Source organism: Dipodomys spectabilis, unplaced genomic scaffold (assembly GCF_019054845.1).
Source record: "Dipodomys spectabilis isolate Male_0828 unplaced genomic scaffold, ASM1905484v1 ptg000017l, whole genome shotgun sequence".
Lineage (NCBI taxonomy): Eukaryota > Metazoa > Chordata > Mammalia > Rodentia > Heteromyidae > Dipodomys > Dipodomys spectabilis.
The window spans coordinates 8,809,903-8,828,410 of NW_024870694.1; the positions used below are offsets into that span (position 1 = coordinate 8,809,903).

An 18,508-nucleotide genomic window follows, 5' to 3' on the forward strand; every position below is an offset into this window, starting at 1 on the left:
GTGCTCTCTCATTGGAGCTGTTCTGCAGTTCTGCAGGTGCAACAGGAATATGAGTTCTCCCCAAATACCTGCTTGAGCCTTGTCATGAGATCTTTAACATATTCAGTCCAGCTACATTCATGGGCAGCCAACTCTCAGCCTTCAGCTACTGGAGCAGATGACTCGCCCATTCACTCACTCTTTGTTTCGGTGGGTTCCTACTGAGTGCCAGGCACCAGTTTAATGTTTAATGGGACAGTAGTGGTTCTCGTTTCCACAGTTAGAATCGCTGTTACAAAGGGCAGGCTACAGAAGTGAAGGGGAAATGGCCACAGCACTTTAACAAACTACATTCTCCAGGCGAAATCACTAGTGAAGAGCATCAAATTGACTTCAGTTCTGCTGCTTTCATTTTGGTGATGGGAGGGCCCCATTCATGAGAACCGATGTGTGTTGTTTCTCTCATAGTCTGCAGTGTTATCATATGAGTTCTTTTAATCTTTAAACTCTGAGAGGCAATAACTATGAGCTCCCCTGCCACGATTTTTACTGATCAGGATACTGAATTTTAGAAGAGTGGCAGACTCTTGGGCCTGACATAACTTGGGAAAAACAGCCAGCGACTATTGGAGGTTATCTTGTACCAACAGATAGTGCAGAAGGGTTTGGTGAGACCAGTACAAATCAACATCTTTATTCCTGGAATCGCTCTTGAATTCTAAAGTTCCTGCTCAAGGTGCCAGGAATCTGCATGATGTCACCATCTGGTTCTACCCTGAACTTTCAAACTGCAGTATGTGAGGTTCTGTCCTGGAAGCACTCCAGATTGTTAGCCTTACCTGTCCTGCCCGAACAACTGTGCAAGCCTCAGAGTCTAAAAATATTTTTGAGATCGTTCAATGTTGACAAGAGGAATCCTGGCAGAGGTTCATCCAGGCCACATGTACAAGTAGGATAAACATTCAGGCTAACTTCATGTATATAGCAGAAAGCTTCCCTTTAGGCTGAGAGCAATTACACCAGGGATTATCCACAATAGCCAAGATATAGAAATCATCTAAGTACTCACTGACAGATGACTGAATAAAGCAGTTGTGCTATTTGTGTATACAATGGATATTATCCAGCAATGATAAAGGAGATAATGTTTCCCTCTGAAGACAACATGGAACTTGCAGGATATTATGCCAGGCATGACGTGGCATTTTGGAGGCAAAGGCAAGAGTGATCGTGAGTTTAAAGCCAGCACAGGTTATGTTAGTGAGTTTAAGGTCAGTTTGAGCTACATGGTGAGACACGTCTACAATCTAAGGGCCTTGGATTTAGTTTATTTCGCTCAGAGTCTGGAGGGCCAAACCCTGGCAGCACAGTATTGGTGCAGCTCAGCTCTGGAAAATACCCTTCCAGCTGTTTCATATTATGGAAAATCAATCATAGGGGAAGAGTCCATGTGTGAGGAAGTGATCACACTGCAAAACAGGAAGGCAAAGAGAGAAACAGGGAACACCCCAATCCCCCAGATGACCTAAGGACTTTCCACTAGGTCCCACCTATAAAAGGTCAAACCAGTTCCAAACATTGCCACAAGGACCAAACCCCCAACACACAAACCTTTGGATGAACCACATCCAAAACAAAGCTAGGTGGGGAAATACAGAGAAACAGAGAAGAGAATGGGCAGAGGGGAAGGCAGCGGTGAGAAGTGGGGTAAGGAGTACAAATTTAGTTATGTAGGATGCCTAAGTCTGGAGAAGTAACATGCAGCCTGGGTATTGAGATTTTTTAGAGGTCTTGGCATGATGTCACACAGCTGTAATCCCAGCCACGCGGAAAGAAAAGACAGAAGAAGAATCCTAGTACAAGGCTGGCCCTAGGCAAAAACATAACTTATTCAAGAAATGACTAAAGCAAAACAGATCTGGAAGCATAGTTCAAATGGTAGAGTGCTTTTAAGCAAGGTCCTGAGTTCAAACCATTGTACTTAAAATATTTAGACCTGACCTTATGTAACTGCAACCCATTTATACATAACCTTTATAATAACAAATTTAAAAAAATTAGGTGCTAGGTGCCAATGGCTTATACCTCTAATCCTAGCTACTCAGGAGGCTGAGATCTGAGGATCATGGTTCAAAGCCAGCCTGGTCAGAAAAGTTCACAAGATTCTTTTTTTTTGGGGGGTGGGGGGGAGTCCAGTCATGGGGCCTGAACTCTGGGCCTGGTTGCTGTCCCTCAGCTCTTCAGCTCAAGGCTGGCACTCTACCACTTGAGCCACAGCGCCACTTCTGGCTTTTTTTTTTTTTCTGCTTATCTAGTGCTGAGGAATTAAACCCAGGGCCTCATGCATGCAAGGCAAGCGCTCTACTACTGAGCCACCTTCCCAGACCATTCACGAGATTCTTATCTCCAATTAACCACTAAAAAACTGCAAGTGGCACTGTGGATCAACTAGCCTTGAACAAAAACACTCAGCGACAGTGCCCAGGCCCTGAGTTGAAGCCCCATGACCAAAAAATAAAATTTAGGTGACTTTATGCACATGCACATGTGTGCACGTGCACACAGACACACACACATACAGAGTGACATGATAATCTGACCACGGAGACTATTTTACTGTCTATATAGGAACTATAGTCTACACTTTAAGTATATACAACTTAAAAAAATTCCCACTCATGAGGTGTGGAAATGATATGTTTGTGTCTGACTAGATGAGCAGAAACAGGAGTCAGCACTGGGTTCCTGTGAAGATCGGACTGGGGACTGCAAATAAGGGGGCAGGACTGAGTCTGGGGAGCTGGTCAGAAAAGTTTTCCACTCAGGAATTTCTGGCTGGGCTACCACCTGATCTCATCTGCTAAAAAGCTGTCTTTGTGCTTTGAACTACTCTGCTGGGTCTCCCCAGGGCTACGGCTTTGCACTCAAGCAGATGAGGCTCCTCTATCTGCCATGCAAGGCATCCATGATGCACATCATAAACATGTATCTAGCCAGGCAACTACATTGCATGGCTGCCATGAGACCTGCGTAAGTGTGTATGTGTGTGTAGGGCGGGGTAGAGGGGAGAGACTCTGTCTGTAGGTCCCTCAGATTCTCTGCCCTGGGCAAAGGCTTCCTGTTCTCCCTCCAGAAGGAAAGTTCCCTTGAAGTAGGAGGTAACCCTGGGGAAAATTAACAGTGTCTCAATCAGTAACTTACGTCTTCTAGTTCAGAGAAAAGTAAACGGAAGCAGGTGTTATGTCTGAGTTAGATCTGTTATCACTTAGGCCCAGTTGTTCACCCAGGCGCAGCGACCAAGCAAATGATAGCTACTCACATTTTCCCTTCCAGAGTTCATTGCAAGGATGCTTTCACGCATAGTAACTTTGCTGGACTCGGGCATAGTTTGCTTGTTACAGAGCAAAGAACAAAAAACAGTGAAAATATTAATTTTATTGCATCATTTTACTGACTAGAACGCCAGACTTATAGTGGATATAAGTATAAAAATAACCAAATTCTTACAAATAATATTTTGCTACTACAGTACTAAATAATTAGTGGAGGCTGCAATTATAACACAACTTTAAATAACATTCTTATAGTGGACTTAACACAATCAACCAGGATCTAAGGGCAAAAGGTTTACAAAGGGGAAATCTAAGACAATGTGTGAAAACTCAACAGTTCATACTTCAAGTTCCACTTAGCCATAATTGCAAATGCAGCAACAAAAACATTACTGAAACTCACAGCAATGCATGGTGAAACAATCATGTGCTTTTTAGAACAGGCCTAGGGACAGAAGGGCCAAGTGCGCTGAGTCAGTTTCTCACACAAACTGCTTCTATCCCATCCCTGTCTGCTTCTATTTCCTACCCATGAATTCCACAACAAAATGCATTAAACACACCATAAAAACAACAGAACCAGAATCTAAAAGCAACTCCTTTGACATGTCCTCCTTTAAAACACCCATGGAGCAGATTCAGTCTTGGCTTGGTCTCTTTTTAGACTGAAGAAAGAGCCCCTTTTGGTTTCACAGACTTTTCTGTAAGTTACAATTTCCATTAGATGTGAAGGAGAATAACATTTTTACTGAACTACTTCAGTTTAACAAATGAATTGGCACTTCATAGTTGAATGTTCCTACTATTTTAGCCAGTTTTCTTCTTTGGGCAAGTGAGAAAAAAGAAAACACACTTACATTCTCAAAACCGTATTTTTTTTTTTTAAATGCACACAAGAACCTTGGAATGATGCGTCAAGAAAAAAAGAAAAACCTGGCTAGGTGTGGTGATGAAGATGCCAGTAATTCCAGCCAATGGGAGTCTGACGTGGGAGGATCATGAGTTTGAGGCCAGCCTGGCTATGTAACAGACCATTATTCAAAAACAGAAAAAGCAAAAATGTCCCTTGCTAGCCCCACAAAAGCTTTTGATTAAAAAAAAAACAACTCCCTCTGATACTAGGGCAATTTTAAATTAAGTATTACTGACATCCCAGGCTCTGAAGATTTCCTTTCTCCATTCATCTTCTAAAATCAAAGCATGTTTAGAACTATGGGTCAAACTCTTAGTTTGGAGTGAGTTAGGCTAAACTTAGCCAAGGGCAGTGCAACACTCCATTCTACTTATTCATGTGGTTTCATAGTAACTGGGGACCTGGACAGGTGGCTTAATGAGGCACCTAAGAACCACAGTGAAGGAGTCACCCTAAAGTGCCTGATCTGGAACTTTCTGTCTAAATAGATAACATCCTTTAAAGAGTTATTCTTAGGTAGTCATCCAGATGCCTATGCCAAAAATGAAGCCCTCCTCTCTTATGGTCTAACATTTAAGAGTTACTACTTCAAGAAATCAACAGTCAGGGGCTGGCAATGTGGCTTGCCTAGCATGCATGAAGCCCTGGGTTCGATTCCTCAGTTCCACATTAACAGAAAAAGCCAGAAGTGGCACTGTGGCTCAAGTGGCACAATGCTAGCCTTGAGCAAAAGAAGCTCAGGGACCGTGTCCAGGCCCTGAATTCAAGCCCCAGAACAGGCAAAGGAAAGAAAGAGGGGGAGGAGGAAAGGGGGGGGGAGGGGGAGAGAGAGAGAGAGAGAGAGAGAGAGAGGGAGAGAGAGAGAGAAAGAAAGAAAGAAAGAGAAAGAAAGAAAGAAAGACAGACCAACAATTACATGTTGGGTTTTGACTTCAAATGCTATCTGCCAGCTTGACTGCACCAACCATTCAACAATTGTGACTCTAACAGACTTAACTGTTTTGGGAAATAACCTTCCCACAAAGTAGAGACCTATGAGCCTTTTAAGCTATTCAACTTCATGCCCCACTCTGATGGCTCACAAAAATACTGCCCCTAGATGTGGGAGAGGAGGTTCCACACCTGGAGCACGGCAGGCAGGCCTCAATGGATGCACGTGTCAGACTGTGCCTGTCAGAAACGCCCTGGGGCCACCTTCCAGTGCCTCCAGCCCTAGGCACATACCAATGCACGACTTAACGCAAGCCAGCCACTGTTGTCTTGATGAAGAACATGAGAGTTCAAGAAAAATATACAAAAAACACACCTGAAAGGGCACTTTCACAAAGGGTACCAGGTTTTTGTTCTTGCGTTTCTAGTCATTCATTACTGCTTAATATTAAATTCCTTTAAAAAATGATTTGCGGGGTCCAGGGTTTCCCTTCTTTCAATGGAAGTGCATTGCATGGCAAGATGTCTGCCAGGAGGGTGAATGGGTAGGCCTCCATAGCTCAGCCATAGGGTGGGTGGAGACAGGATTGGGGTTTGAAGTCTATCTCTATAAGTAAGCTATTTATCCTCTCTGGAGGTTTTAAGTCTGGGAAATGAGTACTTCAAGGCCAACTAACAAGGAAGCTGCTCAGCCAAGTATTTCACACATAGCCTGGCCATGGGAAGAACAGATGTTTGTTGTTTATCCTGAAGAAACATGGCCCGGTACCCTGGGGCTCATGAGAGAAAAAGGAAATGGAAAATAAGACCCCTGGAGCTTAAAATCCAGGATGGACCCTGGGAAGGAGCCGCCCCTCCCTCAGCGGCAGGACACAGGCTGTGCCTGGCCTGGCTCTGCCCCACAGAAGCATCTCATGGGTGGTGTCACTTCCTTCTTTCCACTTTCTCCAGCTGTGGGGTGTCAATGCAGAACCATGGCGTTTCTGTGAGCATGAACTGCTCATTCCATGTGTGAGGCCTGCCACTGAGCACGGCGCCCCAGCCGAGCTCTCGAGTGGTGGGTGTGGGTCCACCTGAACCAGTCCTGAACCTCTTGTCTATCTGCTGCCGGCGTCCTACCCGCTGTTTCCTTTCAGCCTAGGCAGGCCACTCTAGGGGTCCTAACCCAGGCAGGAGTAACCCCAGCTTCTCTTCCATGGTACACAGGGCGTACTGGGTCACTTTTGTGCCCCTTTCAAGCCTTCTCTGACCTCCGAATGCTTTCCCCTCTCCACAAGCCTCCTGGAAACTGGCCATGCTGGGAGCACCTTGCTTGGAGGCCCTCTTTTTTCACAGTAGAAAACAAAACTCTAAATCCACTCTACTTGAACAAGATTCATGAGCAGACAAGCATTTTACGAACTCACACGACACTCTTTTCTAGACTCTGGGATAGTTCCAAAACAGAACACCTTGTTTTGTGGGTTTTAAGGCTTTTGGCCCAGATACAGGAGATGATCTTCCAGCTGTGATGTGGGCTGAAGACAGCATACTATGTCTAGACACAGCCCTTGGTGGCTGCTCCCACAGGAGCGAGGCCTGGAGAGCAGATATGTTGCAAAAGGAGCTGGAGCAGGCTGTGCAGCCTGTTGGCTCAGGTGTGCTGAGGGCAGGAGTTCTGAGTTCTCCAGTTAGATGTGAGGCCATGTGGTTCCAGAGAGATATGTGCAAGACCCAGTGTTTCAAGACAGTGATGAGTTTGAAGGTAAGTTAATATTCATGGACAACAGGACTTATTTTGTACTTGTGAGATAAGCACACCTCAACTGCTAGAATCCACACACCTGACTAGCCATCCTCCTCTAGCAGGTGATGGGGAGCAGCGGTGACGGCGGGCTCAGCTCAGGCCTCGGAGAGGAGAACTGCATGTTTTGAAGAGGACATCTTGAAGAAACGCACATGTCCAAGGAAGACTGTCCCCAGCACGGAACCACTTCCAGACATGCGGGCCACTGAGCCCCCAGCAAGAACGCGGACGATCATCATCCCTCCGTGTTCCCTCCCCTACATCAGGATGGTCCAAAGTTCCACAGTTAGACACAAAGCACTCAACATACCCCCCTTGCAAGACCCAGGACAACCAACAAGACAAGGGACATTTCCTTCCCCAAAGCACACTCCCAGACCCTAACCAGCCAGTGCTCACACACACCGTACCTGTTTCCAGAGGGTACTACACAGGGGCGGAAGAGGAACCAATGACCAGATGAGAGGAAGGAAGTTACTACTTCAGTGAATTAAGTAGCTCTGAGTGGTTAGTTTATACACTGAGTTTGTGGACACATTGAGAGACACAACAATTAGCAGGTAAGCACACTTACCCGTAGCTCCGTCCTAGCTCCCTGCTTTCCCGCAGAACACCCACAGAAATCTAATACCTAAATTAGCCCATTTCTCTAACCATGACCAGTTGCAGGGACCACAGCAGACTTTTCCTCTGGGGGTGAAATTCTGACTCGCACCCCTGCATTCAACTTTCCTTTCTAACTCCATCTGTAGTGGCATCTAGTTTCTGGCATAGTGGTCAGAGGAGCAGGAGCCATGGATTTCCTCATGGTGAATGAGAAGTGCCCCTGCTGAAGGCAGGACCTGCCACCTTTGGTCCCTGATCTGCCAGTCAGCCTCATCACTGAGGCAGCTGGATGCTTCTAACCCAAACCGAATGCAAGTTGTTTTGCCCTGATGTGCACCTACTTGAAAATGTGAGACTGAACTGTAAGTTGGAAAAACCCATTGGACTTCAATGAACATGTCACCTCAACTTGACAAGCAGGGAGAAGTTATGTGCTATGCCTTACCAGCGTCCATTCCTCCTTGAGGGGAATGGCCTGGAAGCGAGCATAAGGCCGCCTGAAAGCGTTAACGCCCTGCTGGCTGCAGCATCTCTGGGTCACAGTGGCACATCACCCCTCGCCTGCCTGTGTTTCACACACAAGCATCTGGACAGGAAAACAAAGGGCCAGCACCTGGTGGCAATGAATCACCAAACGGTGGCCCAGAAAAGTGTCTCATGAAAAGAAGCCCTCTTTCTAGAATAGTCTTGAAACAAACCAAAAAGAAACCTCCGTGCCCAATGTACTAAAGTGCAAACCAAGGAAAAACCGGGTCCTTGCAGTGATACCTAGTGGCACGCCGTGGCTACAGTCACTCCTAACTCCAGCAGCACGCGGCAGCACTCAGAGACTCCCATGGTACTGCCCACCGCCAGTTCACAGTAACAATGAAGGTGCCAACTGAGCAGCCTGCCGGTCCACACTCCGCCCTTCCCGTCCACTGGGGCCACGCCTGTCCCTCTTTCTGTTTGCCACTTATGGGTGGCTCTGACAAGTCCTGGGAGCAGCCAGTGCTCTGAACCACAGAGGTCCCGCAACCGTTTCGGGGCAACAGGCTTCTTCCCTGACTCAAAAGTAGTCTCTCCTCCTGCTCTCATCACTGATGAAAGATGGGTTATACTGTCCAGGGAAAATGCAAGAATGCCGTGATCCGGGCAATCCAGTGTAGGCTGGGTACAGACCGTTCCGTTCAAGTTCAGGATTCCTTACGTTTGTGGGCTGTTGCCAAAGAAAAAAGAAAAAATGAAATTATTCTTGGCTTTAAATTTAAGAGAAGAGCATTATACATATTAATAAACTTATATGCTGGCATATAAGTATAATAGCTATAAATATAATAGCTATAAATAGCAGAGCAAGATCTGACCTAGAATTCAGGACCCTCACAGGTCTGTCTGTCTCCTTCTTTGCATTTTGATTTTCTGAGATGAGATCCTACTTGTGTCCCAGGCTAAGCCCAAACTTTCTTTGTAAAGCCAGTCTCAAATGTGAGAGTTTTCTGTCTTTGCCTCCCATGTGCTGGGATTACAAGCACATACCATCATACCTGACCTATCTTTCGGTGGAATCTGGGATATATTTGTCCCTATTTTAGAAAGAGGATTAAGAGCCAAGGGCAGGTAGTTCACACCTACAATCCTCACTACTCAGGAGGCTAAGATCTCAAGATTGAGGTTCAGAGCCAGCCCAAGCAGAAGTTCATGAGACTCTTATCTCCAATACTACCCCCCTCAAAAAAAAAAGCCATAAGTGGAGCTGTGGCTTAAGTGGTAGTGTTAGTCTTGAACAACAGAAGCTTAGGGATAGCACCTAGGCCCTGAATTCAAACCCCAGGACGGGAACAAAAAGGGAGGTATGTAATTAATTGGTGGTCCATGCCTGTAATCCTAACTACTCAGGAGGCTGAGATCTGAGTACTGTAGTTCAGAGTTAGCCTGGACAGGAAAGTCCATGAGACTCTTATCTCCAATTAACCACCAAAAAGCCAAAAGTGAAGCTGTGGTTCCAGTGATGAGTGCTAGCCTTGAGCAAAAATCGCAGGTACAATGTCCAGGCCTTGAATTCAAGCCGCAGGACTGGCACAAGAAGTGGTAGTGGGTGGGTGGGGGGGTTGGGGGAGTGAGGATTAATTAACCAGGTGTCAGCAAAAACAAACAAGAAAACAGTAAAACAAAAACAAAAAACAAGCTCCCAGTGGAGGCCCCATGGGGAAAGGTATCATGGCTACTCTGAGAAGCTCTTCATGGTAGCTTCAGATAAAAATGTTCTCTTGGCAAATATAAAATACAGGAACTGTGCATTATACATAAAATCTACAAAAGCCAAAGGTGGGACTCACCTGTGCCTACTGAGAGGAACATCTTGTCCACTCAGGTGAGCTTTACTGTATAACTTTAGGCTCTGCTTCTACAGACTACTCAGCCTACTGATTTTGAAGTGTAGATGGGGTTCATTTTTGAAATGTTTATACCTCATTTCTTAGAATTATCTCCAACCTAAAATAAGGCGGTGTGGTAGAGGTAGTCAGATTTGAGGATGCATAAAAGGGCTATCTGGGGCCACACAGTGGCAGACAGTGGGCTGGGGGGACCCAGTGACCTTGCTGTGCTCCAGAGTATCGCATACCATACCACAGGTGATGAGGACAAGGGTTAAGGCAAATGAGGTTTACAGCTTTGTTTCGGATTCCTTTCAGACATAAAATACAAGATTGCTGTGGGCTGAGAAATGCAGGCTTTTTTTTTTGTTTGTTTTTTTAACCACTGGAGAAAAGAAGATGGCAGTGGGAGAATGTCTGTCCTGGGGTGGAGACAGGACAATGGTAAGGTGCCCCATGAGATGGGAGTATTTTAGAGCTCAGTGTGTGAGTGTGTGGAGATGCCACAAGATTGCATAGCCAGGACAGAGATCAGAAACCTGTCAGTCTCAGAAAAAAAAAATGCCCCTCAGTTCTTATAGTATAGGAGTTCAGACACTGTCCCTGGTTGAGTGGTAGCAGTCGCTGGAGAGAGGAGCAGGAGAGGAGTGGTCTGGGCACATACAGATTTCCATTGCAGTAGGGGAAAAGTACAAGGCCTTGGAAGGGCAGAAGTGGCCATTACTACAAATAGATACTGCCTTTCTACTCCCTGCTCTCAAAATAAGTATGGTTCCCCCAACCCAGTCTGCGGGACATTTCGGCATCTGCTGTACAGTTCTCTGAAAAGGAACAAAACATGGTAACACATATAGGTCTCCTAAGGCATCTCTGAAGAACTTTGGCAAAAATGGAAATGTTATAACATCCTCAGAACTTTGTAATTCTCTCTTACTTATGGGCCCTGAACTGATTTAAGTTGTTAACTAGGTATATTTTAAGCAGCTCCTTACCTAATGCTATGGAAACATAGCAAAGTTGGGCCTTCAGGAACACCACCCACCATTTTGTGGCTAGTGATCCCACCACACTGAAGCAAAGGTGTTTGGGAACATCTTGGGGAAATATCTACCTAATTATGGTGTCAATTGTGTAAGGAAAAGGACTTTCCTAGCAAAGTAGACACAAAGCCTTATGCAGAAAAACAAAAACATTTAACTAGAGCCAAGTTTGTGTGTACAATTATCTCTCTCGTTTCTCATTCTTCTCTCAGGTTCAAATGTTCCAGTAAGCACACAGAAACATACAGCTCTCTAGCATATAGAAGCCTGCCCCTCCCATATGAAGTCTGATCATCATCACCAATTCCTGTAGCAACCAAAGGGATGGTGGTTTCACTAATGAGACTGTCTAGTGCCATTAAGGCCCCACAGGGCAAGGGTCACATGTTTATTGCTATACCGAGAATTGATGAGATATCACCTGACACCTGTTTATTTTTTGGTTCAGATATGGTTTATGTTTGCTCTATGGTTGACACAGCATAAAGTAAAGGGAACCAGGCAGGACAGAGGAATAAGACTTGGGTTAAATTCAATGTGGGACAGAAGAAGCTGGACTCAAAGTGTTCTTCTGTCTTTATAAATGATACAGTCCTGTATTGGATAGAGACAATTTCTTTCTTCATCTTACAGTTTCCATTCCTATAACTTAAGAGTAGGTTTGTGAATTATTGTTACCGTAAAATACAGTGCTACTTGGAAATACCTCAGTGCAAAACTAAGAAATACCAGCATGCAAACAGGTCATAAAGAAATGTATGTGAAAATACATAAGTAGCAATCTTGTGCTACCATTTTATTGAACCCTTTGGCTAGCTGTAATGCTTTCTTTATAGACAAAGAGAATTCTTTTCTTCTCTAACCAGGTGGGAGCCCATGGTTGCTTTGGGCACAGGGGGCACAATACACACCGAATAGTACACATCTGTCATCTGGAGGAGGTTTTTGGTGCTTCCATTCTCATGCATTTCAATGGCTTCTCGGCCCCACTCTTGTGAACGAGGGTTCTTGGGGTACTCGGCATATGGGGACATTTGGAAATCCCCGCTTTTGAAGATAAGTTTGCTTATGTCATTTTTACTCTTTCTGTGAGATTAAAAACAAAATTTTGAAAACCTCTGTGAATAAGTTATGTAAAGAAATGTTATCTATGTAAACACAAACCATTATTTTGCGATGCAAATTAGACTATAATTTCTGTGTGGGTGCTCACTGTTGGGAGTGTTAGTAGTATTTGCCTAAACAAGGAAAAATGAAATTAGGTCAAGATGCAAAAAGACTTCCCATCTAAAAGGGTCAAGAGGGACCAACAGCTACAACAGAGCTGTTAGATTCCTCTGTGAGAGGAGGTCAACACCAGTCAAAAGTGCATGGACTGCTGGGCACCAGTGGTACACGCCTGTAATGCTAGTTACTCAGGAAGCTGAGATCTGAGGATCATATTCTGGAGCCATTGTGGGCAGGATAGTCTGTGAGACTCTTATCTCCAATAAGCTTCTCGGAAAAAGCCAGAAATAGTGCTATGGCTCAAGTGGTAGAGCACTAGCACAGAGAGTCTCAGGGATAGATCCCAGGCTCCGAGTTCAAACCCCAGGACTGGCAAAAAAAAAAGTGCAGGAACTGCTCAAGCCAGAAGACACAACTATGCACACCTGGCCTGATAGGAAGAGTGTAGGTGTGACCAGATTTTCTGCATCAAATACTCTGTGGTTTGGACATTTCGAGCTTAGTGAAGACAGCTGACTTGCCCCTGGGTCACATTTTGCTACTACAAAAGCTGCAACTGGAATCAAATCTCTCACCTCCCAGCCAGTGTTTTTTACTACATAACTTCATAAATAGCAAAAGCAGGATGGTTACAAAACAGCTCATCTGTATATGGACTACAACATTCTCAGTTCAGCACAAGAATTAAACCTGATTATGAGGTTTTATTATTAGCTAACTGTTGGTGTAGAACTACATATTCCAACAATTAACTAGTACTAAAATTTTAAGTATTTGTCTGAGGAAAATAATCTGAAGTTTCTTCCTTCTCAATCACTTACCTATAAATGTATAAAATAGCTATAAAATGTCTGGGAAAAGTATGAAATGACTCAGGTTTATAAAGTCAAATGTTTAGCCTGTGGCTTGGGTGCTGGTCCTTTGTGCAAGTTCAAAGCACACCAGCTACTATCCTGGTGGGTGGAGCATCTGGTCGCAAACAATGACTTCCTTGTTCATAACTAATTTCCCTTCTCATTAACCAAGCTCCTTTGCAGATTGTGTGTCTGTACAAACTAGCACAGAACATGTTGAAAAAATGACACCCCTTCCCTTGAGCTTTGGCCCTCTAGATAACTAGTTTTATAACCAGATGTTCATTTCCATGTAAAGCTTGTCTCTGGTGGCAATTTGGTGAATGAGAGTCAAAGGCCTGTCTTATCTCTGCTGGAGATAGATGAATCCTTCAAACATCCTCCTTATCAAGGTTAGAAAAGGTAACTATTTTAGAAGTTTCCCTCCATCTTTTATGTGTAGATGATTCTTGTCAAGTATTACCATCTAATTCAAAGGCCAGAATTTTCCTTCATTTGAACAAATAATCATAGAGAAGGAGGATCAAGTCCCTCCTTTCTCTTCCTCTCCCAGTACAAACTCAATTCCACTGCTTCCAGGAAGCCTAGAGCCAAGTTTACTGCTCATCCCCACTGTTGCTACAACTTCTCTAGTGTTAAATTTTCAGATAACCCCTTTCATCTTGCTCTGTCTACATCCATCAATCCATCCATCTATCCACCCATCTATCTAGCCATCCATCTGCCCATCTGTCTAGATATAGGTATAATACCATTTTTCAATTTGGAGGGTTTCATTATGCTATCATGCGATTATATGCACATACATATATATGTATATATACATATGTGTATAGATGAGATAGACTATATGAGATATATAGATGATATAGAGCTATAGATATCTATCTATCTGTTATACTTCAATCCCTTCACTTTCGAATACTCCCCTGCCCAGTCCCTCCTGCCATTCTGTGGGCTTTTTTTTTTTTCTTCTTTTTTGGTGTTTTGAAACAGAGCTTCATTATGTAGTGCAGGCTAGCCTCAATTTAAATTCATAATTCTCCTGCTTCAGCAAATGCTAGAATTTATAACTCCCCAAGTTCTAGAATTATAAGCATGCAACACCATACTTGGCTTTTCTTCCTTGTTACTCTCCTTTGGAGCACAAGTATTCTCTCATGCTGAAGGACTGGGGATTGAACCCAGGCCCTTATATACGCTAAACAAGCCTCCACCTCAGAGCTTTAGCTTCTGAAGCTCAAAAGGTCTTAATTCTGTTGAAATCCAGTTCATCTCTTTTTTTGTTGTTGTTGTGATTTTTGGATTATTTATTTATTTTTGTGCTGGTCCTGGGGCTTGAAATCAGGGTCTGGGCACTGTTCCTGAGCTTATTGCTCAAGGCTAGTGCTCTACCACTTGAGCTACATCTTCATTTTCAGCTTATTATTTACTTATTTATTTATTTTGGATGATTTTCCTTTTTTTAAACAAAGAAAACAAAGTTCCATTTATTCTCTTTCAAATTTTTCTCAGGCACCAGCTACTGTGAGTTTCCTTATTTTTAATTGTTCAGCCATACATTATGATAAATGCTGCCAGTCACCTCAAGTATTTTTTATGAGTGGAAACAGGCCGCTGTACACAGGATTAGGATGCTAACGCTTATCACTTACCTGCAACAGGTAATAATCAGGGCAATGCCAAGGATGAGCAGTAGCCCACCTCCTGCAGCCGCAATCACCACGGTGATAAGCTGATAGGCTAAATATGGTAAACAAATAAACAAATAAGCAGAGATAATGCATGAATACCACGGAGAATCTATGCTCTCACCCACAGCTACCACCTGCGTGAGACCCCTCCTTCCACGCACTCTCTAATCTTCAGCAAGGGATCCTCCCTAGCAGGCCCTACATTTTTTTTTTTTTTATTGAGAAGCTACCTCTAGAATGGTGGCTCCTAAATGCCACCTGCAGAACAACCCGATGACCTTTTAGTAAAAGGATAAAAAGTAAAGGTGAAAAATGTTTTTTACAAACTTAATTTGTTTCATTTTAATAGCTGTTCTTATCCTTCTTACTTTTATCTATCACTTAAAATGGTGTCTTTATTGTGTGCAGATGGTGCCTCAGGAATCATTATTATTATTGTTGTTTTTTGGTACTAGGGATTGAACCTAGGACCTGAAACATGACCTTAAGCAGGCTCAGCATACACTCTTTTCACTTGAGACATTACACACCATTTGTTTTCATTTTGTTTTTTAACCTGAACTGGCCTTGAATACAAGAGTATCCTGTCTCCTTGTCACTCCAGGTTGAGGTTATGTGCATGCATTACCATGCCCAACTTTGTTTTAATTGATTATTAATTAATTATGTGCCAGTCCTGAAGCTTCAATTCAGGGCCTGGGATCTTGTTCCTGAGCTTTTTTGCTGAAGAACAGCACTTGACCACTTGAGTCACAGATCCACTTCTAGCTTTTTAGTTGTTAACTGGAGATAAAAGTCTCATGAACCTTCCTGCCCAGGCTAGCTTTGAACTACAATCCTTAGATCTCAATCCTCCTGAGAAGCTAGGATTACAGATCTGGGCCTAACTGATTGTCTTTTTTTGTTGTTGTTGTTGGTCCTGGGGCTTGAACTCTGGGCTTGGGCACTGTCCCAGTGCTCTTCAGCTCAAGGCGAGCACTCTACCGCTTAAGCAACAGCGCCACTTCCAGTTTTCTAGTGGTTTATTGGAGATAAGAGTCTCACGGACTTTCCTGCCCAGGCTGGCTTTGAACCGTGATCCTCAGATCTCAGCCTCCTGAATAGCTAGGATTACAGCGTGAACTACCACTGCCTGGCCTGATTGTCTTTTTTTAAAGATAGAGAAAACACAAAGGTTTTCTGTGACCACTTCTTACTCTTTAGTGTTAGCTACTAAACTTTTGGATATGATAATGAGTAGACATGATTCTGAGTTAGATTGTACTCGATTTTTAAAAAAAAGAGAGAGCAAGACAACAGGAAGGCAGCCCATCCCATTTTATAAGACCCATTACCGATCAGCTGAGTCAGGGGTCTGGAAACCACTTCTTACACCATGCTAGGAATTCAGGAGGCTCCTTAATAAATACGCACTGCGTTTAGTTACCAGAAGTTGGCAGTGACATAAGCAAGTACATATCACATGTAATAAAAAATACTAAAAGTTTAATAGATTGGGTTCTATTGGGTGCATTTCTGGCAAAATTATTTCCAATACATTTTGCTATCAGACTGATTTTTATTTTCCTATGACAATATAAATAAAGGGCTGGGAAGTTGGCTCAGTGGTAGAATGCTTGCCTTGCATTACATTAAGCCCTGGGTTTGATTCCTCAGCACCACATAAGCAGAAAAAAGCCAGAAGTAGCACTGTAGCTCAAGTGGTAGGGTGCTGGCCTAGAGCTGAAGAGCTGAGGGACACCGCCCATGCCCAGAATTCAGCCCCCACAATCGACAAAAAAAGAAAAAGAAAAAGAAAAAGAAAAAAGTAAAGATAAATAAAATTGTATCCTCAGATCTGGGATAAAAAGCCAATGATCAGATTTAATGTAGCAAATAAAAACTGGTACAACTGCTCTCTAAACATTCTGATAAAGCCATTCTGTGTAAGCTCCCTGTTGCTAAGTTCGTGCAACAGGTGTAGCAGGTGTTGTCTGTGAGGACAGTAAAGCAGACTGAGCTGAATACAGGTAGTACAAGCTATACAACCTTTCACCTATCCTTTTTCTTAAATAGTCTCATCCTCTCTAGAGCTTCCAGAATGAAAACTTGGAATTCTAAGTCCTACTTTCCCACAGACACTTCAATATTTTATAAGCAATGATTCTTTCTCTTTGGCACTGTTAGCATTAATAACATCTTTCATCAAATCAACCCACTCTGAGCCCTCACCTTTCCTATAAGCTCTCTGCTTACATGCTTACTTGGAAGAAATCTATTATCTGCTTAGCCACGTGCCTTCTGGGCACTGTTTGCTCCCTTCCATCTGCAGTTGAGGGTAATGATGCTTATTTACATATGTAGCAGCATTGGCCATCCTCTGGCCACAGCTGGTTAGGTATAAATACATGGTCCAAACTGGATCAATTGGTTCTCGGAATCTCAGACTGGTAAAAAGTGAAGCCAGCTTTCCCTTTCAAAATGGCTAAGCCAGTGATATACACTCAAAATCTGTATGAGAATTCTATCTTCCATCATGTTGTCTAGAAAGGAGAGAAAAACCCCATCATCTGTGGAGAGTCCATCTTTTATATGTCCACAAGCCCACCAGTCAAAGAGCAAAGAGGAGGCAACAAGATGGAAGCACACTAGCATGTGTTGTGAAAGAAGTCCCTGACCTTCAGCTGTCAGAGTTCTCAGTATCCAGTTTTCTGCCATTCCTGCTGCTGGAATATCATGATATACACTCTAACCCTCCCCGCCAAATTTTATTGAAGCTGGGAGCCGGTGGCTCACGCCTATAATCCTAGCTACTCAGGAGGCTGAGATCTGGGGATCACAGTTCAAAGCCAGACTGGGCAAGAAACTCTGTGAGACTCTTATCTCCAATAAACCTCTAAAAAACTGGGAGTGGCACTGTGGCTCAAGCAGTAGAGTGCTCGCCTTGAGCTGAAGAGCACAGGGACAGCTCCCAAGCCCAGAGTTCAAGTCCCATGACCGACAAAACAACAACAAAACAAACTTTGTTGCTTATATTAGCCATGCTTTTTATTCTGGAAGAATTTTAGCCAATCAATGTGATTTCCATTAAAACTGTATTAGAGTCGGGTGCTGGTGGCCCATGCCTGTAATCTTAGCTACTCAGGAGGCTGAGATCTGAGAAACATGGCTCAAGGCCAGCCTAGGAAAGAAAGTCCATGAGACTTTTATCTCCAACTGCCACCTAAAAACCAGAAGTGGATCTGTCGTTCAAAGTGGAGGCCCTAAGTTCTGAACAATCCCATGACTGAACAAAACAAAACAAAATGAAACAAAAAAATGCCCCTGTATTACAGACATTCTAGGTAGCCCTATTAGTTTTATTTCAGTGTTCACTTGGTTCGTTCTACTTTTTTTCATAGTGATTCATGGTTACAATTTTACCTCTTTATTTTTAATTTGGCAGTATTGAAGTTTGAACTTAAGGCCTATCCACTGCAAGGCAGGTGCTCTACCACTTGAGCCACTCCTCCAGCCCAGAATGCCTTTCAAATATTCCCATTCTTCTCTGTTCTATCCATTCTTTTATTTTCTAGGCACCTTTCAAAATTCACCTTTTTCAGGCCTACAGGCTTTGTGTAAACATGCCCAGTAGTCCCGGCCCTCCACTATGACAATTTCCCTTGTGGTTCTGGCACTTTCTCCTGAGGTTTCTGCACTTTCTGTCTCACCAGCAGTTCTTCCTAGTGGCAATATCAGACACAGTAGTCCTCTCACCCTCAGCCCTGTTTTTCTTTGGTTCTGACAGAGGCCACTATGTGTGAAATGACTA

The 18,508-nt window shown here is 43.6% G+C and overlaps 1 protein-coding gene across 1 annotated transcript in view; it reads right to left on the bottom strand.

Moving 5' to 3' along the window:
* Nucleotides 1–5,065: 5,065 nt before the first annotated feature.
* Nucleotides 5,066–18,508, bottom strand: part of Heg1 (heart development protein with EGF like domains 1) — a 91,465-nt gene continuing 78,022 nt past the window's right edge. Inside the window, exons 16-18 of the mRNA XM_042668249.1 lie at nucleotides 14,680–14,767; nucleotides 11,855–12,029; nucleotides 5,066–8,744 (exon numbers count right to left, since the gene is read on the bottom strand). Of these exons, the coding sequence (XP_042524183.1) occupies nucleotides 8,595–8,744; nucleotides 11,855–12,029; nucleotides 14,680–14,767 (413 nt within the window). The 3' untranslated portion in view covers nucleotides 5,066–8,594. The remainder of the gene's footprint in view (nucleotides 8,745–11,854; nucleotides 12,030–14,679; nucleotides 14,768–18,508) is intronic.